The following is a 25,965-nucleotide window of genomic DNA, read 5'->3' on the forward strand; positions in this document are numbered from 1 at the left end:
GTGGTAAATACAATTGACTGGACATGATTTAGAAAGGCAAACACCTGTTAATATAAGGTCCCACAGTTGACAGTGTCACGCCCTGACCGTAGAGATCAGATCCTTTTTATGTCTCTATTTTGGTTGGTCAGGGCGTGAGTTTGGGTGGGCATTCTATGTCTGGTGTTCTATGTTGTCTATTTCTTTGTGTTTGACCGTGTGTGGTTCTCAATCAGAGGCAGCTGTCTATCGTTGTCTCTGATTGAGAACCATATTTAGGTAGCCTGTTTTCCCACTTTGAGTTGTGGGTGATTATTTTCTGTGTAGTGTTTTTCGTCACCTTACAGAACTGTTCGTTTGTCGTGTTGTTGTTGTGTTAGAGTGTTCATATTTATTAAAATAACATATTATGAATACTTACCACGCTGCACCTTGGTCCTCTTCTCCTTCTCCCGACGACGTTCATTACAGACAGTACATGTCAGAACAAAAACCAAGCCATGAGGTCAAAGGAATTGTCCGTAGAGCAGGATTGTGTCGAGGCACATATCTGGGGAAGTGGCCTCCATCATTCTTAAATGAAAGAAGTTTGGAACCACCAAGACTCTTCCTACAGCTGGCCGGCCGGGCCAAATTTGGTCTGGGAGGTGACCAAAAACCCAATGGTCACTCCACAGTTCCTCTGTGGAGATGGGAGAACCTTCCAGAAGGACAACCATCTCTGCAGCACTCCACCAATCAGGCCTTTATGGTAGAGTGGCCAGACGGAAGCCCGTCCTCAGTAAAAGACACATGACAGCTTGCTTGGAGTTTGCCAAAATGCACCTAAAGGACTCTCAGACCATGAGAAACAAGATTATCGTGTCTGATGAAACAAAGATTGAACTCTTTGGCCTGAATGTCAATCGTCACGTCTGGAGGAGACCTGGCACCATCCCCACGGCGAAGCATGGTGGTGGCCACATCATGCTGTGAGGATGTTTTTCAGCGGCAGGGACTGGGAGACTAAACAGGATCGAGGGAAAGATGAATGGAGCAAAGTACAGAGAGATCCTTGATAAAAACCTGCTCCAGAGCGCTCTTCAACCCGATCAGAGAGATCTCTGGAGAGACCTGAAAATAGCTGTGCATCGAGACTCCCCATCCAACCTGACAGAGCCTGAGAGGATCTGCAGAGAAAAATGGGAGAAACTTCCCAAATACAGGTGTGCCAAGCTTGTAGCGTCATACCCAAGAAGACTCGAAGCTGTAATAGCTGCCAAAGGTGCTTCAACAAAGTACTGAGTAAAGGGTCTGAATACTTACGTAAATTAATATATCATTTAAAAAATATATATTTGCAAACATTTCTAAAAACCTGTTTTTGCTTTGTCATTATGGCGTATTGTGTGTAGATTGATGAGGGGGAAATAACAAATATTTGTTTTAGAGTAAGGCTGTAATAACATAACAAAATGTGGAAAAAGTCAAGGGGTCTGCATACTTTCCGAAAAGGATCTGTATGTCATGAGTTTGCCTTGGTAGATGCTATCATTCAGTGTGCTAGCTGTTCAGGATGCTGTGTCTACTGTACTCTAAATTGTATTGTCAACGGTTATGTCAGTTTACTAATACAGAACTAGTTGAAGAAAAAAATCAGGGGTTGCTGCAGCACCCTCAGCACCCCTACTTCCCGTGGCTATGGGGGTGTGGAACAGAAAACCAGTCAGTATCTGGTGTGACCACCATTTGTCTCATGCAGCACGACACATCTCCTTCCCACAGTTTGTCAGGCTGTTGATTGTGGCCTGTGGAATGTTCTCCCACTCCTCTTCAATGGCTGTGCGAAGTTGCTGGATATTGGCGGGGACTGGAACACACTGTCGTACACGTCAATCCAGAGCATCCCAAACATGCTCAATGGGTGACATGTCTGATGAGTATGTAGGCCGTTGAAGAATTGGGATATTTTTTAGCTTCCAGGAATTGTGCACAGATCCTTGCGACATGGAGCTATGCATTATCATGCTGAAACATGAGGTGATAGCGGCGGATGAATGGCACAACAATGGGCCTCAAGATCTCATCACGGTATCGTTGTGCATTCAAATGACCATTGATAAAATGCAATTGTGTTCGTTGTCTGTAGCTTATGCCTGCCCATACCATAACCCCACCAACATCAGCAAACAGCTGGCCCACACAACCCCATAAATGTTGTCTGCCATCTGCCCGGTACAGTTGAAACTGGGATTAATCGGTGAAGAGCACACTTCTCCAGTGTGCCAGTGGCCATCAAAGGTGAGCATTTGCCCACTGAAGTCAGTGACGCCGCCGAACTGCAGTCAGTTCAAGACCCTGGTGAGGACAACGAGCACGCGGATGAGCTTCCCGGAGACTGTTTCTGACAGTTTGTGCAGAAATTCCTTGGTTGTGCAAACGCACAGTTTCATTAGCTGTCTGGTCTCAGACGATCCTGCTCAGACAATCCTGCTAGTGAAGAAGCCGGGTGTGGAGGTCCTGGGCTGGCGTGGTTACACTGCGTGGTCTGCGGTTGTGATAACAAGATTGAGCCGACAGACATGGCAGCTCTGCTTCTAGCTCCTAAGCAAGTTATTTCTTACATCACAGCCTTACATTTGTGTTATCACTTACAGCCTGAAATAACTTTTGGATATCAGAGCGGTGGTAACTCACCAGCATTACGACCAGAAATGTGACTTGTTTCAGGAAACTGGTGTATGTCATGCGTCACTACTTCACAGGAGAGGCATTGAACGTAAACATTTCCTTTTTATCAGAATTTGTTTAATGGCACAAATGCCTTCTGGAACATGTAAACTTTCATGTGCCTAAATAACAAACTTGTATGCCATCTGTAAATCCGAATAAAATTGTTAAATTACGAGCCTAGGGCCTCCCAGGGGGCGCAGCTGTCTAAGGCCCTGCATCGCAGTGCTTGAGGAGTCACTACAAGACCCCACCATGACCGGGAGACCCATGCGACGGTGCACAATTGGCCCAGCATCGTCCGGGTTAGGGGAGGGTTTGGCCGGCCGGGATGTCCTTGTCCCGTCGCACTCTAGTGACTCCTGTGGCAGGCCGGGCGCATGCACTATACAGTTGTATAGTGTTTCCTCCGACACATTGGTGCGGCTGGCTTCCGGGTTAAGCGAGCAGTGTGTCAAGAAGCAGTGCGGCTTGGCAGGGTCGTGTTTCGGAGGATGCATGGCACTCGACCTTCGCCTCTCCCAAGTCCATACAGGAGTTGCAGCAATGGTACAAGAATGTAACTACCAATTGGATATCACGAAATTGGGGAGAAAGAGGGGGTACATTTTTTAAATAAAAATTACGAGCCTAGTTGGTTAGCCACGGAAAAAGACAGGAATCTATCCGCTAGCCATGATTCGGTGATATAATGGATGGGCTGGACATGCCGAGAGATGAGTCCAGATTGTAACATGTTTCTGTCTATAACATGAGCTGGTCAGTATGTGTAGGGAATCCTTTCTAGCAGCGTATTCCTTTCTAGCAGCGTACTATATAATACGCTGCTTTTTTGAAAGATATCAAGTGGTAGAACTCCAAAAGTGTTGTTCTCCCCTTTCTGGAGGACCAAGTTTTGAAATCAGTGTAATGCCCGGTGGAATTAGCATATGATAGCTAAGGAGATGGAGAAAATTCTGACGTTTCACTGCAAATATGCATAGGGAGTCAAAAAGAGAACACACAGAAGGCTGTTGTATAAAACACCTGTCTACGGATTACATCTTCAAACTAAGGGCAAACATGGCATCCATGATGGAGAGGTAGAAGACTCCATCCATGTATACGGGTAAGATTGTCTAGCAAGCTACATGTTCAGATATTATAAGTTTCTAATTTTGTCAGAAAGATGTTTTCATTTGATGTATGATCTGTGTAGTAATATTATTTGTATCTCAGAGCCATTTGCATTGCTAGTTATAGCCTAATGTTAGCTAGCTAGCTAACATTGAACCTGGTTGGTTAGCTACCTGCAGATTCATGCAGTGTAGTAACATTATGAGTTGGGATTATGGTTAATTGTTTAGCTAGCTAGCTATATGTCTAAACAAAATACTATACTATGCAAGTAACCATTTCACTACACCTTCTGTATCCTGTCATGTGACAAATCAACATTGATTTCATTTGATATATTATGTGTTTTACCAGAGACGGTAATGTGAAGAACATGACCTGCGCTAAAGTCAAATTAGGATATAACGTTTGGCCAACGAGACAGTGTCCAAGTTCTAAAATCCTCCAGTAGAATGCCCTGCTTTTATTTCGTCACACTCACAACCGCAAGCTATTTTCTGTAATTTGTTCACCATTAACTTGTAAATAATGATCTTGTTGTGAGTTTATTTTCCTGTAACAATGAACCTGGTTGGTTAGCTAAAATGAAGACGTTGTCAGCTATATAATATGGTCATTATTTGAACTGGCTAGCCAGCTAACTTAATAACATTAGCTAGCTAGCTAGCTAACAAGCTAAAAACTAACCAAAACATTGTTTATAAAGTTGCATTTAGTTGCCTGGTTTGCTAGATTGACATATACTAAATTCATTTTTAAAACGGGTGGATTTATTGGTTGCAAAATACACTAGATATTTTGGACCACCAGGCTGCTGATGTCATGCAGCCTGTAGTTTTTGTGTTTATACTTTTCATAACGACAACGACAAGTTAGATGTCGGATGACAATAGAATGTTCATGATGTCATTGCGACAACTGTCGATAGACAGTATAAACCAGCCTTGTTTAGTACACGGCCTCACATGTGAATCCTTAAAGAGATGAGTGGGGCTTAGGCTTAAGAGGGTGGGAACGATGCTGAATGGGTGTAGACAAAGAAGAGCTCTCCAGTAGGTTTACCAAAACATTCAAGGGCCATTTCCTCAAAAGTGAGGTTGCAAGTTTATCAACTTTCAAAGCAGAATTACTTTCCCATTGTTCCTCAACTGTAGCGTATAATATACCATTTTCTAGCTCTGAGTCTCTACTTTTATCCAAAGTAAAAAACACAATTTCAAATTTTGGATTGGATCCTTTGTAGGTACCCCCCAGTGCAATTGAGCTTATTCCAGAGGCTACTCCAAGACGCCCCCGGCGGAGAAGAGGTATTCGGAGTGGAATTGTAGTCCAAGTCAGGAGGCGTGCACACCATCCACCGCTTCTGAGAATATTACTCGCTAATGGTCAATCCTTGAACAATAAAGTAGACGAGCTCAGCGTGAGGATCTCCTTCCAGAGAGACATCAAGGACTGTAAAATACTCTGTTTCACGGAATCATGGCTCTCTCCGGATATACTGTTTCCGTCCATAAAGCCTGCTGGGTTCTCAGTACATTGCGCAGACAGGAATAAAGAACTCTCCAGAAAGAAGAAAGGCGGTGGTGTATGATTTATGATTAACTACTCATGGTTTGATAGTGATAACGTACAGGAACTCAAGTCCTTTTGTTCACCCGACCTAGAATACCTCCATCAAATGCTGACCGTATTACCACCCAAGAGAATTCTCCTCGGTTATAGTAACAGCCGTGTATATTCCCCCTCAAGCTGATACCACGACGGCCCTCAAGGAACTACACTGGACTTTGTGCAAACTGGAAACCACATATCCTGAGGCCGCATTTATTGTAACTGGGGATTTTAACAAAGCAAATTTGAGGAAAACACTACAGTTCTAACAACACATTGCCTGTGGTACTTGTGCTTCAAAAACTCTCGACCATTGTTACTCTCCCTTCCAGGATGGCTACAATGTCCTCCCCCGCCCTCCCTTCGGCAAATCAGATCACATCTCCATTCTGCTCCTCCCTTTCTATAGGCAGAAACTCAAACAGGAAGTACCTGTGCTAAAGTCTATTTAACGCTAATCTGACCAATCTGAATCAATGATTCAAGATTGATTTGATCACGAGGACTGGGATATGTCCCAGGTTGCCTCTGAGAATAACATTGACGTATACACGGACACGGTGACTGAGTTCATCGTGAAGTGTATAGGGGATGATGTTTCCACTGTGACTATTAAATCCTACTCAAACCAAAAACCGTGGATAGATAGCAGCATTCACGCAAAACTGAAAGCACCAACCACCGCATTTAACCATGGCAAGGTGACTGGGAATATGGTTGAATAGAAACAGTGTAGTTATTCCCTCCGTAAGGCAATCAAACCGGCAAAACGTTAGTACAGAAACAAAATGGAGTCGCAATTCAATGGCTCAGACACGAGACATATGTGGCAGGGTCTACAGACAATCACGGATTACAAAGGGAAAACCAGTCACGTTGCGGACACCGACGTCTTGCTTCTGGACAAGCTAAACACCCTTTTCACCCACTTTGAGGATAACACAGTGCCACTGACGCGGCCCGCTCCCAATAACTGTGGGCTCTCGTTCTCCGTGGCTGACGTGAGTAAGACATTTAAGCGTGTTAACCCTCGCAAGGCCGCCAGCCCAGATGGCTGTCCTGGCCGCGTCCTCAGAGCATGCACAGACCAGCTGACTGGAGTGTTTACGGACATATTCAATCTCTCCCTATCCCAGTCTGCTATCCCCACTTGCTTCAAGATGTCCACCATTGTTCCTGTCTCCAAGAAAGCAAAGGTAACTGAACTAAATGACTATCGCCCTGTAGCACTCATTCTGTCATCATGAAGTGCTTTGAGAGGCTAGTTAAGGATCATATCACCCCCCCACTTTACCTGACACCCTAGACCCACTTCAATTTGCAAACCGCCCAAATAGATCCACAGACGATGTAATCGCCATCGCACTACACACTGCCCTATCCCATCTGGACAAGAGGAATACCTATGTAAGAATGCTGTTCATTGACTATAGCTCAGCCTTCAACACCATAGTACCCTGCAAGCTCATTATAAAGCCCGGGGCCCTGGGTTTGAACCCAGCCCTGTGCAACTGGGTCCTGGACTTCCTGAGGAGCTGCCCCCCAGGTGGTGAAGGTAGGCCACAACAGCGCCACTACACTGATCCTTAAAACAGGGGCCCCACAAGGGTGCGTGCTCAGGCTCCTCCTGTACTCCCTGTTCACCCATGACTGTGTGGCCATGCATGTCTCCAACTCAATCACCAAGATTGCAGATGACACAACAGTAGTAGGCCTGATTACCAACAATGACGAGACAGCCTACAGGGAGGAGCTGAGGGCCCTGGCAAAGTGGTGCCAGGAAAATAACCTCTCCCTCAACATCAACAAAAAAAAAGGAGCTGATCGCGGACTTTAGGAGACAGGAGAGCACCACCCTATCCACATCGACAAGACCGCTGTGGAGAAGGTGAAAAGCATCAAGTTCCTCGGCATACACATCACTGACAATCAGAAATGGTCCAACCACACAGACAGTGTGGTGAAGAAGGCGCAACAGCGCCTCTTCAACCTCAGGAGGCTGAAGAAATTCAGCTCTAAGACCCTCACAAACTTTTACAGATGTGCAATTGAGAGCATCCTGTCGGGCTGTATCCCCGCCTGGTACGGCTACTGCACCGCCCACAACTGCAGGGCTATCCAGAAGGTGGTGCAGTCTGTCCAACGCATCACCGGGTGCACACTGCCTGCCCTCCAGGACACCTACAGCACCCGATGTCACAGGAAGGCCAAAAGGATCATCAAGGACATCAACCACCAGAGCCACGGCCTGTTCACCCCGCTATCATCCAGAAGGCGAGGTCAGTACAGGTGCATCAAAGCTGGGACCGAGAGACTGAAAAACAGCTTCTGTTCTCAAGGCCATCAGACTGTTAAATAGCCATCACTAGCCGGCTACCACCCGGTTAGTCAAACCTGTACCTTAGAGGCTGCTGCCCTATGTACATAGACATTGAATCACTGGTCACTTTAATAATGGAACACTAGTCACTTTAATAATGTTTACATACTGTTTTACTAATTTCATATATATATACTGTATTCTACTGTATCTTAGTCAATGCCGCTCCGACATTGCCCGTCCTAATATTTATATATTTCTTAATTCCATTCTTTTACTTTTAGATTTGTCTGTATTGTTGTGAATTGTTAGATACTATATGGTAGAGAAATGAACATTCAATTCTCTGGCAACAGCTCCGGTGCCCATTCCTGCAGTCATCATGCCAAAATGCATACTCCCTCAAAACTTGAGACCTCTGTGGCATTGGGTTGTGTGACAAAACTGCTAATTTTAGAGTGGCCTATTATTGTCCCCAGCACAAGGTGCACCTGTGTAATGACAATGCTGTTTAATCATCGTCTTAATATGCCACACCTGTCAGGTGGATGAATTATCTTGGCAAAGGAGAAATGCTCACTAACAGGGATGTAAACAAACAGGTGCACAAAATGTGAGAGAAATACGCTTTTTGTGCACATGGAACATTTCTAGGATATCTTATTTCAGTTCATGAAACATGAGACCAACATTTTTGTTCAGTGAAAATTGTAGCTTTAGACCTGGTACGAGAGTGCATAGTTTCTACTATCAATGATCCAGCAAAACTCATTCCCATACTAGGCAAGATTGGGAACTTAAATGTACTTCGCTTGGAGGCATTTGAGCGAGCTCAGTGCAGCTCTACACAGTGCCTCAAGATAGTATTATGTAATCCACCAGCTGGCAGATCAGTTGTTTCATAATAGCCTAAGGGGTAGCTAAAACGTGTCCAAGGCCTGCCTAATCGCAGGGACTCTTGACTAGCCAAGGCTCCTGGGTCCTGACCCCACACTAGTGATGTGGGAAAAATTGATACAGTTACATATATGGGGATATTATTTTTGATGATATATCGTATCGTATAGTTTTGACAATATTATTTTTGCGCTAGTTGGCTGTACCTGCACCAAAACTCCAATATTTTTCATTCATAGCTTGTTTTCCATCTTTTTTATAAATAGGTAGTCATTTTTTTTCAGCACTTTTATTTCCATGACTGATCAAAACTTGTATTCTCATGGCTCTCTTGTGCCTCTGCAGCAGACATATGGTGAGCAATATGTTTGGGACATTGAATCGCAAAACAATCTCAGTATCCAATCGCAATGCATATAGAATCGTGAGAATCGCAATACATACCGCATTGTCACCAAGGTATCGTGATAATATCATATCAGCCCTACCCCACACTACCACTTGACCTAATATTATCAAAGCATAAGAAAAGGATCCAACGGTGCTCGTAGGCCTATAGTTACCATGGGGATACAGAAAGACAGGGTGGATGGTGGACAGAGACGAGGCTAGGGTGTTAGTTAGCCTCTAAAACTATAGGCACTGTTGGCCCTGCTGAGGAGAAAGCCAGCGAAGGTCACACTGAATCACTGCAAATACCTGGGGGGACATGTCTCCCGTTATTCAACGGTGACTCATGGCTTCTGTGGATGAGAAGCTCACTTGACTAAAGTGAAGCAGCTAATCGCTGGGCTTTGGAGTGGCTCAGCCTGTCAGCACACTGCCTACTGTGACTCAGCCCTCACACAGCAAGCTTGTTACCTCTCTTTCGCTCTCTCTCTGGGTGCTGACAATGTGAAGGCCACCACAGAGGTGGGGTAATAATGTGAGCTCATGTTCAGCGTATGCAGCCCAGCAAAAGACCGGAGGGGTCCTCACTGTCTGTGTGCCACACTGCAACTTGCCACACACCTGTGTTACCCTAACCATGCAATTTTCAGAGGTTGTCCAAGTCAACAGGGATTATTTCACATGTTAGCTTGGGCATGCCTGTTTGTAGTTTCTTTTTATATACATTTATTTCCGTCACCATCTGAACACACAACGATCCGCTTGGACTGGCCGACCAAGAGCTTCTTCTCCCGATGCTGCGCTTCCTCTTTAATTTCCCATTAAATAGCCAGCATCAGATGCGCAACGGGGGTGACGTGGCGTGAGAGACGAAGTTCCAACCTTCTGTTCCGAAGCTCCTTTTCTCCGTTTTGTTTTTGTTCTAAAAGTGTGCATTGTAGTTGTGTCGCAAGATCAACAAGGATCGGATCCACTCATTTTATTGTTGGACTACACATCTCCAGTGGTCTCCGCTGTTCTCCGTGGCCTTTCTCCGCCAGAGATCTGTTGGCGGATTGGATTGACTGACTGACTGACTGACTGACTGACTAGCTTTTCCTAAGCGGTGTTTCACGTATTTTCTTGTGATCTACTCCGTGTTGGGTTGGTTAATATGTTCAATTGTTGGAGAAGAGTAATGTGAGTCCTGCTAATCTTTATTTGTTGTGTGGAACGGGAGATTTGTGATCTGAATGTATAATGAGACCGGTTTTATGCCTCACATTATGAACGAACATTGCGTGACTGAGGTCACTTGGGTTCACCTGGATCATTTACAGGGCCGGACAATTTTTATGTCTGAGCTACGGGACTTTCCCTGAGTAACTTATTTTATTATTTTGTGAGTATTGTTTGTATGATCATTTATTTTGTATAATAGTGTAACGACCCTTGGTTTATAAGCGCGGAAATCGACTGTGCCGCTCGATGCTTTTGCGGCACAGTCGATAGCGCGCCGGACCTCGGGCTCGAAGGTCGAGGGTTCGAGACCTGCTCCCTGCTGTTTCATTACAATACAAACAATTCAAAATAATAATTGTTTTGAAGTTATTTCTAATGTTTTTAAGGGTTTATTACTTTTTCATGAGTCCTTTGTATTGGTCTCTAGACTATGACTGATAGATGAGACCGACTCACAAACTTAATGGAGAAATCAAAAATGTCTCTGGTAGGCACGACCTACCTAGCACCACTAAGAAACAAATAACCTCAAGTCAAAACCATTACAATGTGCATCCAACATGGTCCTCAAACAATTTCTCACATAGATGCACATCTTAAATCAGGTTACAGACCAGTTAACTAGGCTTCATAACATTATCACTAAATCGCCTTTGTTCACAAATTAAATCAATCCTGCAGATCCAATGAACTGGATCTAAGAACAAACAAGGCAATTATAATGAGAGCCCCAAGGAAAAACACACTTTCTGATAACCATGCAGCATGGAGAACTAAATGAGATGGGGCTTAGCTTTTCGTCATGGGGGAGAGGGAGCACTGTAAGTTAATAGCACAGCATCTCTATTAAATATGTAGGCCTCGGTGGAAGCTGTCTCAATAATGCAGACTTACTTTCTCCATCCCGTTTTGTGGTGGCATAGCCAGGATACCAAACAAGGCCTCAGCCATGTCTGTCTGCCCCACAGCAAATGATAGAGGGTAAAGCTGTTTAGAGGCCGAGACTGGATAAGAGAGACCGCTGCCATCTAACACAATAGGCCTGGGCAATGTGCTCTGGTGGGGGTGGGGGTGGGGGGGTTCATATTGAGAGCAATCTGAAATCTCCCCTGGTTTAATGTGTTCTTCACTCATTCACTTTATTAGATGCAGCCGACTGTACTTTCAGTGAAGAGACTATCAATGAATCAACAGACGCACATTCAACATATCTTTCTGCGGATTGTCTTCTGCTGCATCGCTCATTTTGTTGTCATGTCATAAGGTCGGTTGAAATTTGTGTTTTGTTAAATGTTTTTCTACAGAAACGACACAATACATATTGTTGAAGCAGTCATGCACTGTAGTTAATTGGGCACGTAAGCACATCTAAAATGGAAGCGCTAATAACCCGTATAGACAGATTTATTGACTTATAATGCATGACTGCTTATGTCGCGTTCAAAACAACTGGGAACTCGGAATTGGGAACTCGGAAATCTCCCACTTCCGACTTCAGTGCGTTCAAAACAACTGTGAAATCGTTAAAAAAAAGAGCTCTGGGCCTCCCGGGTGGCGCAGTGGTCTAGGGCACTGCATCGCAGTGCTAGCTGCGCCACCAGAGTCTCTGGGTTCGCGCCCAGGCTCTGTCGCAGCCGGCCGCGACCGGGAGGTCCGTGGGGCGACGCACAATTGGCATAGCGTCGTCCGGGTTAGGGAGGGTTTGACCGGTAGGGATATCCTTGTCTCATCATGCTCCAGCGACTCCTGTGGCGGGCCGGGCGCAGTGCGCGCTAACCAAGGGGGCCAGGTACACGGTGTTTCCTCCGACACATTGGTGCGGCTGGCTTCCGGGTTGGAGGCGCGCTGTGTTAAGAAGCAGTGCGGCTTGGTTGGGTTGTGCTTCGGAGGACGCATGGCTTTCGACCTTCGTCTCTCCCGAGCCCGTACGGGAGTTGTAGCGATGAGACAAGATAGTAATTACTAGCGATTGGATACCACGAAAATTGGGGAGAAAAGGGGGTAAAATATTTAAAAAAAATAAAAAATAAAAAATTAAATAACAAAAAAAAGAGCTCTGACTGGGGAAAAAACTATTTTAACGGTCATCCAACTCGGAATTCCAACTTGGGAACTCGGGCCTCTTTCTAGAGCTCTGACTTTCCGACCTGAAAATCACTGACGTCATGATTTGACCTCATATTTTTCGAGTTCCCAGTTGTTTTGAACGCGGAATTAAGACACGGGTGATATTCAATGTTGGTATTTCTTAAAGAAACTTGCTTACCTGATCTCGCCTCAGGTATGGCTTGTTTTTATGCATTTCTGTTAAGAGCAATAAGTTGCCTTTTTCTCATGATTGGATTTGTACATGGACTGGCATATTACCTGCTGGAGGCAGACTCCCTCTTTTTGCATTCTATTCAATGGCAATCATTTGCATTCTGCCAGGATAGACAGAGCACTAGGTGGGCAAGTAGGGATTCCAGTCTGTCAGTCGGAGCAACTGCTTTGCATTTGCTTTTTCTGCTGCAAACATATGACTCAACATTTGACTATGGGCTGCTCATAAACAAAGCGGGTGGATATACTGGCCAAGAGCAGACAGGAAAAACATCTGCACATGTATCTATAATATTGTTTCAGGGAGAGAGACGAGGAGAAAGAGGACATACAGTAGAACAGTTCAGGACGTTTTGAAGGTCATTTTACTTCCACAATTGGGGCACCTGCAGAGCTGACAATTTACAAAAGAAATAACCTGGACTCAACACTAAAATTACTATTTCAAAGATTGCTTGGATTTTAGCACAATAAATAAGGAAAATACCTACTGTGATAGAACTACTGTTTCAGAAGTGATGGCATCATTACATTCCCCCTCTACAGGAGCAGCTTTGGACAAACAGCATGTGTCTGATTAATGGGACCATAGAAAAAATTCCCATTCATAAATCTACCATCACTGCCCCCAGAATAACATTGTTTATCCCTGCCCTCTGAATCCACCATTCAGGTTAGCTTTACTGTCACGCCAGTAGAGCTGAGGTAAGTGCCCATTAGTGACGCTGGGAACTTGTTTACCTTGGGTATGAGATTAATAATAGTTAAGAAACCACATGCTGGCTGTCCAACCAGCCCTTTGCTTTTAGGCCTCTCCGGGACACGAGACACTCAAGCATCTATGAGGAAACCACTAGTAAGTCTGATGGAGGTTGAAGGGGAGAACTAGAAGCTCCAAGCCAGACGCTGGCAGAGAGGCGCTAAAAAAAGAATGTTTTCAAAACCCCGGAGAGGCTAGGGAAAGTAGGCATGGCCGTGAAGGTACAGCTCCCAGGAAGCGTTTGCTGCTTATGAATGTAGGGCAACCATCTCCCGCCTCCACACAGTCCTCTTTCCACTGCCTGAGGAGCGGTGGTAGAGAACAGCCGGCGAGGAAGAGAACTCGCAGACAAGAGCAGGTCATGTGCATCGCTCAAGTTTGGTCCACTTTGTATGCCCTTGACTGGACCATTTTACAGAGGGAGGCTTGTGCTTCACATACCCAGCCCTACATACTGAGACACAGCAACCTCTGATAGAAACACAATGTCAAGTGTTTGGAAACTGTTGCGTACAACTCATCTATGTATAGCTGTTATCTATGTACATTTGGTGTTAAATGTGCCCACAATTATCAAAAAAGCCTTAAGGCAGCGCCACAGTGTTGAATTCTTCAATCAAGTCAGTGCAAAAGCAAGGCTTGGCTGTGAATCACTGTGACTCAGAGGTTGTGATTTCCCACTGGGCAAAAACTGGTTCAATCAATGTTGTTTCCAAATAATTTCAACCCCAACAATCTATGTGATAACATTGAATCAACGTGGAAAACTGATTGGATTTGCAATAAGTCATCAACGGGCTCCCAAGTGGCGCAGCAGTCTAAGGCACTGCATCTTAGTGCTAGAGGTGTCACTACAGACCCTGGTTTGATTCCAGGCTGTATCACAACTGACCGTGATTGGGAGTCCCATAGGGTGGCGCACAATTGGCCCAGCGTCGTCCGGGTTAAGGTTTGGCTGGGGTAGGCCGTCATTGTAAATAAGAATTTGTTCTTAACTGACTTGCCTAGTTAAATAAAGGTTTAAAAAATAACATTTAAAAATGTACGGGCATTTAGTCTTTTTTCGTCAAACTTTTAACGTAGTGCAACCTGTTTAGAAAGGAAGAAATACAAATTATTTTGTCAGGACAGATTGTTAACGTCAAATGTTGTGCTTAACGGAGATGAACTGTGCTTACAGCCTTTGGCATTCCTCTTCATAAGACTGACATTTGGAATAGCCAGGATAAACAGAGATTTGGTGTTCCCAAGCACTAGAAATATCTTACCAGACTGCTACTGAGACCAAACTGGACCTAAATGTAATCGTCAAGCAAATATAATAACCCAGACTGCCAAGGCGTTATTAACTCATAACTAACTCAACAACACTGTGCCCAAGTGAAGATATCCATCAGCACAGGCAGAGAAGAGTCAAATGTTTTAGTGACACATGGTCCTTAGACTCAGTATACCCATGTATGAACATGAATGCAATCCCCTGAAGGGCAGAAGCTCCTTGGGGTTTTCCAGAGCTATGAGGTCATGGTAAACCAGAGCTGGAGGCCACTGGTGGAGGGCCCTGTTCCTGCTGCCAGGTGAAGGCACTGTGCTGTGCTTCTGCCCTGGATCCGCTGAGTGGTTAAGTGACCAGTGAGGACAGGGCACTGTCTGGGCTTGTTAATCGCAGGGAGAGACACTGATTAAGGGATTTGCTCCTGCAAGTAATTTCTCTACCTGGGGTAGCCCAACCACCAGGAGCCAGAGGAGGATGTGAAAGGACAAGGGATGAAGGGAGAGCAGGAGAGGGGTAGCTTGGATACCCCTGTACCAACATCTGGGCTAAAGATAAGCTGAAACCTGGAGGACAGCTTATCCAGGATCGCCAAGCAGCCTTTGCTGTCACTGTCTGGTTAGTGGCCCTTTAAATAATAGTAATTGTGTCAGACATAGCGGCCAGGCCTAAATAGCACTAAGATAGGAGAGCTCTAAGGGGAGGCAGGTGCCGATGGGACCTGTGCGGCTTCAATTTGCAGTGGCGTGTTCTAGAACTTCTCTGTGCCAACTTCTCTGTGTACCGGGTGTGCTGAAATATCCTGGCCAGAGCTTCCAATGGGATGTTTGAATAGATTGAAAATGTGAGTTGATCGCTGTGTGCACAACGAGGCCTCAGAAGTTTCATGTCATTGCTTTGGACATTGAACTGCAAGCAGCTATAGTGGAAGAGCAACAACTGCTACATTGCTCACCATGCTTGAATTCTTCATCATCCCATTGTTTTACCTTCAGGTCTTGTGTTTCCTGCAGAACTGATGTTAATGTCAACACATTGGGTGTGAATTTTCATCAAGAATGTACAATTGTGCTACTGTGGGAGACCATTTCAAAACGATCTTATCTTTGACAGCAACATTATGATATAAATTGGTCCCTTAAAGGGGAAATCAGCAGTTGCTACATCCATTGTTTGGACTTGTTAATTATATATACCCATTGATTCTTGAAGAATATAATTTATAAATGTGTCATGTTGGCATGAAGGATCGGGAGACAGACGCAGGAATGCGTAATAGGGTTTCTTATTAAGCCCCAAATTACGGCGTGCCGTGTAAAGGCACGTGGACGAAGACCAAACAAACACGTAACAAAAACACATGGTTGAAACCCAAACAAAAGAGCGAGGAGTACCTCGAATAAATAACACACACGCACAATGACTAACACACGGGACGAGACCTGTAATCATCTGCGAAATCCACAAGGGCACGAAAGCCCAAAACACACAGCACAGGTACTCACACGTACCAACGGACATTGTAACAATAATCGACAAGACCATGGAAACCAAAGCGCACATATATACAAATACTAATCAGTGGGAATCGGGGCCAGATGTGCGTGATGAAAGTCCCGGAGGGATCCGTGACAGTACCCCCCTGTACCAACACCCTGACGTGCTGAAGTTGCAGAGGCGTCGGACGGACCAGTAGCACTGGCGTCGGAGGGACCCGTTGTGGCTGCTGAAGTGGCGTCGTCGGACGGACCCGTTGTGGCAACGTCGACAAGACCATGGAAACCAAAGGGCACATATATACAAATACTAATCAGTGGGAATAGTGGACAGGTGTGCGTGATGAAAGTTCCGGAGGGATCCGTGACAAAATGCCTCAAGAGCTTAGTTCAACTGTCCTACCCCATCAGAACCAAAAATATAAACTTGTTAACTCTAATGTTTGTAAACAAAGTACATATAAATAAACACTATATGGCCTCAAAACATGGTTACAACTATAATGTTTATATCATGGATGGTCAGTCCTTGCATCCATAGCTCTGTCTATGAATTTTAGAGTGGTTACATTTCTCCAGCCTCATCCCTCAGCTTTTTACCGAAGCAGGACAGGGAGATCGTTTTGTTATTGTTTCTATTGCTGATTTCCGCTTTAAACTTTCCCAAATGTGATGAGGGTACATCCATTGTTTTAGATTCTGAAACTAGTTCAAAGCAAAAAGAGGTCAGATCATCCTGAAACAGTACATTTGGGACTCAAGTGAATGTTCTGATTAGTCTGCTATAAAATGCCAAAATATTTTAACGATAATCAACTGCAGTAAATTAATTGTTCTTGATATGCACTGCTTATTGAAAGGCATTTACTTTATGTCTATGAAGATCATGTTTAGTAAAAGTAGGCATCACAAAGAATAGACCACTGGTTCTGCCCTAATATCTGGTTTCTGCTTTTAAATCAGAATTGATATTTCAAATGTATGCTGCACTACGGGCCTGTGAGTGACCTTCCACATTCTAATTGAAATGCAAAATCTTGAGCGTCGGGACCATGTTTGACCTGCGGAAGATGTATAGATGGAAACTGGCGTCAAATACACTCAGAGTAATTGCTGTGTGGCAGGCAGGAGGCGACCAAATCAATCATATTTTCATCCAATTAGCTAGCCGGTCATCGCAGAGGAGGTGCCAGACTTTTTTTGCACAAATGAAAAGCTTGGGGGGGAGACAACCTGGGAGGACCCTGAGGGGTGTCCGTTTGTCTGTAGAGTTGCCAGGTATTATAAAACAGAGTGCATTGCACAACACTTTGAAGCAGAGTGCTTTTTGTGGTCTGCGGCTCTTACGTAAGGCCCATCCAGGTGCTAGGTGTTTTTAGGTTGTTTAAATAGACAAACCTTGTTTATGCCAACCTTGATGTCGATTACATCATCCCTTTTCTCATCTGCAAACACCAGTGCCTTTAATAGACCTACTGACAGATACAGTCATCACCCAAACTCACCTTTCACTGTGGAAAATAGTTTACTTACCTATGAATTCAGAGCCCTTACCAACTCTCTGTTTAAGCTGCCGTATGTCTATGACAGTTCCCAGTTCTGCTCTGAATGATAGTAGGTTCCTGGCTATGTTCAACAACCATAACAGTCTGTAATGATCTTTTCCTGTATATTAAACAAATTTAAGTGCTGGGTGACGATTACTATGGCAATAACTGTGAGGGATAATTGCTAAACGATTGTCCATCTAGGGTCATGTTTGAGGCATGCAGCGAACCTGCCGCTCAATTTAACAGCATGTGCAACTGATGTCTTTAACGCTCCCCTGCTTCTTCAGTAAGCTCAAGAGGCCAAAATATACTTCGAAGTGAAAAAAAGAGGCTAACAAAAGGTCTGACACAGAGTAAATGAAAGACAAGGCAACAAATATAGTGGTATATGCTTCATCAGAATGATCACCAGAAATCAGTTGTGCCACTAGAGGTTCTGGGAAGAGGCCCTCAAGACTAAAGCAAAGTTCAGAGACATCACTAGTGTCATGAGAGGCCCAGAGTCAGAGAGCCCCAGGGATCTGAAAAAGAGAAGACAGCTCCCTTTGGGCAGATGGACACTGTTCTCTAGGAGCTACGACACAGCAGACAAAATCCTCTGACCCCAGACTTGTTCCTCGGCGGAACAAGATCATTCATGGCAGTACATATAAGCAGAGGACGCTTTCATTGATTTGGAAGTAATGACTTGTGAATCCTTGCGGATCCCTTTTCTCTGTCTCTCTGTTGCCCTTGTTTAGCCTAGCCGGGCATTCTAAATTGAGTAGCATCGATTGCAAGTGTGAAAGGCAGTTAATTGTGCCTTTGGCTACAATAAAAACAGGCATTGAGGAGACATGCTCACTCCTACCGCCTATGTCCTGGGCAAGTCAAGGCAAGGATTCAGCCTGAACTGCTGGGCCTTTTTTAAAGAAGGATATAAAAAAAACTCATGCTGTGGGTCAAGATATGACATAGCCTAGCATGACCATTAGTGCTTCGTTGCTTTGATGTATCAATCCCATTAAGCAATGCATCCCGTTAAGCAATGCACCTTAATTGGAAAAGCGTGTAGCGTAGATGAACCCTGGTTGTAAATCTTCGGTACTGATGACCTCCCTCTGCTGAGGTAATGTGTCTTATCTCACCATTTTAATTTGTGATTTGTTGAGATGAAATGTTTTGGTCGTTCTTATCCATCAATTCTCACTGGGCTCAAGTGTCAACAACTCATCAGGACTTCTATACCGCTATAGAAGCCAGTCTGTAAGTTATAAGTAAAACTTGAGGGTCATTTAGGGGTCTAAATGACTCGATTAACAAAAATCCCAAATTACAGCCAAATAAGTCTATTGGGAGTTGCAGGTGGTGTAGTAAATATGCTACCGCATTGACAGTAAATCTAGCTAGCAGAACACTGGTACATTTACGTAACACCACCTTAACTGCTAGGCACAAATAGCAATGTCAGACTCAAACAAGGAAAGGTTGTCGTTGTCTTTTATCCTGTATCTCATCTCTAGGTTTATGACAAACGAGGGAGGCTGAGAGGTGCCCTCTTTCTCTCTGAATCAGAGGCCTGCTCTGTGTCTACTTTAAAACCTCTATCTGATTATGGTGTGTGTGTGTGTGTGTGTGTGTGTGTGTGTGTGTGTGTGTGTGTGTGTGTGTGTGTGTGTGTGTGTGTGTGTGTGTGTGTGTGTGTGTGTGTGTGTGTGTGTGTGTGTGTGTGTGTGTGTGTGTGTGTCTTGGAAGCAGCAGCTGTCAATGTTGCTGAAGAACAATCACGCTCTTAATTCAATGCCCAAAAGCTCTTAGCTGAATTTTGTCTTGACACAAAAGACGAACAGGAAAATGTCATGAAAGGCTCTCTTGTGCATAAATCCATTTGTTTTCATGTAAACCAACACTTTTTGATGTGAGAGCTGAAAAATTTATGGAATTGATCATTTGGAACAGCGCATATCTCATCAGTCTTTTGTGTGTGTGTGTCAAAATGAGATGGACAAATTGTAGGCCGGGTTACATTTTGTATCATTAACCCTGAACAAGTGCAAGATTGCACTAACATTGTAATTACATTGTAGTTATTAAGATGTGAATGGACAGCAATGCTCGATCCGGTAAAACTCTGCGACACTGTCGTAGTCCATTAGGACTGAGGCACTTTCGGGTGAGGGCACAGATGACCCCCTCTCTTCCTGTTGTGTTATGAATGAGAAGTTGTGGTGAGATGAGTGTGTCCCCTGCCCCTCTGATGTCCAATCCGGTCGCACAGCAGTGCTCATTAACGCAGCTGTCAGCTGCAGCGCTTCCGACACCACACACTGTTCCTCCAGCAGTGTGCGGAAGCAGACTCTGTGTGTGTGTGTGTGTGTGTGTGTGTGTGTGTGTGTGTGTGTGTGTGTGTGTGTGTGTGTGTGTGTGTGTGTGTGTGTGTGTGTGTGTATGTGTGTGTGTGTGTGTGTGTGTGTGTGTGTGTGTGTGTGTGTGTGTGTGTGTGCGTGTCTTGGAGGAATCCGGATGTGCGCGTGGTTGTTTACAGCTGTGGGAGACGTGCCAGTTTAATGAGGTTTAGGAGAGCTCCCCTCTCTCAATTATCAGCGCTCCCAGTAGAGGTACCGGGGACAGTGGGAAACGAGGGGTTGGAGGGAATGGGGGTAGGAAGGAGTGAAGGAGGAAGGAGGCTTAGTCATGGTTCTCCTCCATCCCTCCCTCCCTCTATTGTTACCCACCCTCAAGATGGCCTCTACAGCCGTTCCCAACAGAACTAGCTCTCAAAACACTCAAAGAGTGAAGTCAGGCAGTAAGCAATGTCTATCTTTAGCCACCACAGCATATGTGTTGAATTATGCATTGCATACTGTATATTGCATAGGCTCCTCCTGTGGTTATTTTTCATCATAATGACGTGGTGGAATTGTGAGCGAGGACCAATGAGCCTGCTGACACGTATGCCTGCATCCATTATGCTCCTCTCTCTCTCACTCCCTAGTTAATAGCCATCATTAAGGAGTGTGAGGAAAGCTTGACACTTTGAAGCTGGACAAACAGAGCAGCTTTTCTACCTGCCTTGTCAGATGATGAAGCGATGAGGAGAAATGGAGGCCACGAACGCATGCCTTAGGTGAAGGCTTCACACACGAGCCGACTGGGATTGCGACACCGAGCTGCTTTCAGTATTAGAATTGTTATCGGATTATTAATCAGCTGCTCTGATCACACACACGTACGCACACACACACAAAATACTATTTAAAATATCTCAATTACTTTCACGTACATTCAAAGTAATTATTCAGATATATTTTAATTGAAAAGACATGTAGTTGGATATTTTAATGTATTTGGAAATACACTTGGAAAGTATTTGACAATACTCAAATACACTGACTCAAATACACTTCCATGCATTTGACCAGGTATTTAAAAATAGTATTTGAAATAAATATTTGAATAATACTCTCAAATACAATTTGGTAGACTGTTTGGATTTTACAAACCATTCAAATAAAAGTACTTGTTTTGGGGTGTATTTGAAAATACTCAAATACACAGAAAAAAGTATTTTAAATACCAGATACTCAAATACACTGGTATTTGAACCCATGTCCGACACACACACACCACACACACTTTCAAGGAAATGTACTGTTGTATGGGGAGAGAGGTGGCCACTCGCTAGCGATAACTGAGTGAGGTCTGTGTTCTATTCACATTGCATATGACAGTACTGCTTCCAGCATATTCTGGCAATTACAGAGTATGGTACAAATGTGTTAGAACTACAGAATTCAAATGAAGACCAGGTCAATGGTCCTTCTGTGTTTTTAGATGGTTGGATAATGATCATTTGTCATATTTGATGGAAGTACGAGTACATTATCTTTGTGTATAGTCCCTCAGACATCCAAACAGACAATAATCACAGGCTTCCTGGTCGCAAAGTCAAAGCATTCCTGTTACTTAAATCGTGACTCTTTTCTTTTTTTCATACCCTACTATTTTGGGTTCAATTCAAAAGTGAGTTGTCATTAAATGTGACAGCACCATCCCTGTGTCGTGATTCCCTTATCCTCCAGAAGTATCATTACACGTCAGCCATGACAATTTGAGAGGAGGGCTGTGTCTCACCCACACACTGAGCCAGCTGACACTGGGCGGAGCGTACCATGTCACAAACCCCCCCCCCCCCCCCCCCCCCCCCCAAGACACACACACACACAATTGTGTGCCTCTGATACCTCAGGCAGGGATGGGAATGTGACAAAACATTATTCACACTGTCGTCATTGCACACATACACACAAGTCCAGATCTGCACAATCTGTGTTCATCTCCACCTTTTCAAATACACATATACCCACACTGTAAGCCTCTCCTACCCATCAATACAGCACCGCTGCAAAACACACACACACACACACACACACACACACACACACACACACACACACACACACACACACACACACACACACACACACACACACACAGGGACCTCAACACAGGAAGAGCAGCAAAGGAGACCTCCACCTCTCTCCCAGGTATATTATTAGATCTTCAACCCAGAGACAAAATAATCACACGTTCAGCTGAAACACAACGGAAGGACCTGATCCTCGCAGCACAGAGTGTGAGAATGGGTCTCACTTTGTGCCGAATTACAACATTGCTCTCCTTCAAAAATACTATCATTAGCGCTGCAGGAATGATCCCATGGAAAACAAATAATCAATCAAACTATGATCGCTTTAGAGAGGGAACCAGGAACCACTGCAAATATCCACGAATGGAAATTGTTATTGTGTAATAAATACATAATATGTAGGTGTTTCCTTCTTCTTAGATAGACTTAGGCCTATCCATGGGGTCAATTACATTTGTCAACTCTCAATACATGAACACTACTGTAGGTATGGATCTGTTCTGGTAGTACGGGCCCTGGCAGCATCCAGAGCTGAGCGCAAAGTCACAGACAATAAGCTCTTTGTGCAGAGCAGATCTAGCAGACTGATACTGCTACAACCCTTTTCCCAAAGACTGGGAATTGGTGACATCGACACAACAAGTTTAGGTCTTTGAAATGGAGCAGGGATGAACATCAAAATACTGTTTGTTGTATGATAAGCCCTGTAGGCTATATGGGACATGACGAAACCCAACATAACACATTGGGTTCAGTATTGATTTACTAGCTCTCAGTAGAGTAAACACATACAGTGCATTCGGAAAGTATTCAGACCCCTTGACTTTTCCCACATGTTGTTACATTAGAGCCTTAATCTAAAATTGATTAAATTGTTTTCATCAATTTACACACAATACCTCATAATGACAAACGCCAAACCAGGTTTTTGAAATGTTTGCAAATTTATAAAAAACTGAAAACAGAAATATCACATTTACACAAGTATTCAGACCCTTTACTCAGTACTTTGTTGAAGCACCTTTGGCAGTGATTACAGCCTTAAGACTTCTTAGGTATGACGCTACAAGCTTGGCACACATGTATTTGGGGAGTTTCTCCCATTCTTCTTTGCAGATCCTCTCAGGCTCTGCCAGGTTGGATTGGGAGCCTCGATGCACAGCTATTTTCAGGTCTCTCCTGAGATGTTCGATCGGGATCAAGTCCGGGCTCTGGCTGAGCCACTAAAGGACATTCAGAGACTTGTCCCGAAGCCACTCCTGCATTGTCTTGGCTGTGTGCTTAGGGTCGTTGTCCTGTTGGAAGGTGAACCTTCACCCCAGTCTGAGGTCCTAAGCGCTCTGGAGCAGGTTTTCATCAAGGTTCTCTCTGTACTTTGCTCCGTTCATCTTTCCCTACATCCTGACTAGTCTCCCAGTCCCTGCCGCTGAAAAACATCCTTACAGCATGATGTGGCCACCACCATGCTTCCCCGTAGGGATGGTGCCAGGTTTCCTTCAGACGTGATGCTTGGCATTCAGGCCAAAGTGTTCAATTTTGGTTTCATCAGACCAGGAATCTCCAAACGGTCTGTCATGTGCCTTTATTGAGGAGCGGCTTCCGTCTGGCCACTCTACCATAAAGGCCTGATTGTGGAGTGCTGAAGAAATGGTTGTCCTTCTGGAAGGTTCTCCCATCTCCACAGAGGAACTCTGGAGCTCTGTCAGAGTGACCATCGGGTTCTTGGTTACCTCCCTGACCAAGGCCCTTCTCCCCCGATTGCTCAGTTTGGCCGGGTGGCCAGCTCTAGGAAGAGTGCCTCGACACAATCCTGTCTCGGAGCTCTACAGACAATTCCTTCAACCTCATGGCTTGGTTTTTGCTCTGACATACACTGTCAACTGTGGGACCTTATATAGACAGATGTGTGCCTTTCCAAATCCTGCCCAATCAATTGAATTTACCACAGATGGACTCCAATCAAGTTGTAGAAACATCTCAAGGATGATCAATGGAAACAGAATGCACCGGAGCTCAATTTCGAGTCTCATGGCAAAGGGTCTGAACACTTATGTAAATAAGGTATTTCTGTTTTTTATTTTTAATACATTTGCAAACAATTCTAAAAACCTGTTTTCGCTTTGTCATTATGGAGTATTGTGTGTAGACTGATGAGGATGATTTTTTTTTTAATCAATTTTAGAATAAGGCTGTAACATAACAAAATGTGGAAAAGGGGAAGGGGTCTGAATATTTTCCGAATGCACTGTAGCAAACATAGTAAATTGTAAGCTCACATTTTCAAGGTCAAGAATGAATTATTTCCAAGCACTTGGGCGCCTGGGTGCCTTAAATGGCTCTATTTTAGACTGGCTGTGTTTGCTTATTGTTGGGTCGTTTATTGGTGGTGGTGATCTCACAATTACACGTGACGTGTCAAATTGCAATCATCCTCGACACGCTTCAGAAATTCACCATTGTCTTCTAGGTCTCTTCCGTGGTTACATGTGCTATTTATGGATGTGAGTGTGACGTAATATATCTGAAAATGCTCAACCCTTCCCAAACACATTTTGCTTTGAATTGAATTTACTAGGGAGCCTGCGCCGACGAACGCAAGTGCGCTTCATTTCAGTTGTACTCCGGTTCTGCTCTGTTTCCATTCGTTCATGATCCTCCATCCCATTTATCCGATGTCCGTGAATGTGAATTCCCCCTCTCTTTTGCGTCCCACGACGTCATTTCATTCGTAGGAAGAAACGATTGCATTCCTCATAGTTACCATGGCAGGCTATTCCCATAAGAGGTGCTTTCCAATTCATACAGCTTTGTCGATGTAGGCTATTTTACATGACAACAATACGGGCACACTTTGTTCAGTATGTCCTGATTTTCCTCTTTGTTCCCCATTTCAGTGTATTTGCAACCATCCTGAAATGTATTTGAAGTTTGTCTTCCCTTTGTTACAGAATTGTTTGCAACATACCCAATGACGTCGGCGGCAACATGATAGATGAGGATGTCAAGACATTGAGAGTGGCTTCATAGGATACCCGGCAAAACTGACGGGAGAGCAATTCTGTAGCAACTAATTCCGAATTGCTCACTGCACCTAGAAGGCTAATACTTTTTTATATAATTATATAATTTATATTAACTGTGTTTGCGCAAAAGTCATGCCAATTCGTGTAAAATATATTTAGCTGGCAAAATTAGCTTTCACTTTTGATGACTCCAAATTCCTATTCTATTCCTATTCTCGTCTGAAATTGTCTTGCAAAGACAAACATAAACCATTAGTTTAAGCTGCATACAAAACAATCTATAACATCAAATCGGTAGCGTACTTACTATTTGCACAGGTGCTGAAGACACATATCGAGGCATTCCCCTTCAACTTCGTCCTCCGAGGTGAGGTCAGACAAAGGGCGCATTGGGACAGGGTCATTCTCCTGGAGTGGTGGTCTCATCTCTCGGAGGAAGAGCTCCAAGAACCTTCGGAAGGTTTTCTCCTCAGTTGCAGAGCCGGCCATCACTTCTCATTCCTGGACAGACAAGAGACCGCACTTGCCGGGCAAGAAGACTACTTCAAATCGCTTGCTGGACAGCTCCCGACTCGCGCCGGTTGGGAACGCGCGCGCGTGAACAAGGTTTTCGCTCAATCACAGTAGAGGGTGGGTGGATGATGACAAGAGAGGGGAGGGAATTTTGAGAAAGCGGGAGAAGCATCAGGTTTGTGTCAGGTTCGGGAACGCGTACGCACAATGCCCCCTCACATGCGATACGTGCGTTTTGAACGCCGATGGAGGAATAAATAAACCCACTGCTTTGAAAGAAGCACTAAAATTAGGCAAATTGCCTTCACTGAGGAGGAACTGTAACAACTACCGTATTTTTTTTAAAGTGCATAGGACATGTAATGACTTATCCAAAA

General features: G+C 44.4%; 1 protein-coding gene across 1 annotated transcript in view; it reads right to left on the bottom strand.

The window, feature by feature from the left end:
• The window catches only part of LOC120044338 (protein phosphatase 1E-like), a 61,052-nt gene extending 35,488 nt beyond the window's left edge, over positions 1 to 25,564 (bottom strand). The window contains exon 1 of the mRNA XM_038988954.1: positions 25,383 to 25,564. Coding sequence (XP_038844882.1) covers positions 25,383 to 25,564 — 182 coding nt within the window. The remainder of the gene's footprint in view (positions 1 to 25,382) is intronic.
• Between the last annotated feature and the right edge of the window lie 401 nt (positions 25,565 to 25,965).

Source organism: Salvelinus namaycush, chromosome 3 (genome assembly GCF_016432855.1).
Source record: "Salvelinus namaycush isolate Seneca chromosome 3, SaNama_1.0, whole genome shotgun sequence".
Taxonomy (NCBI): Eukaryota; Metazoa; Chordata; class Actinopteri; order Salmoniformes; family Salmonidae; genus Salvelinus; species Salvelinus namaycush.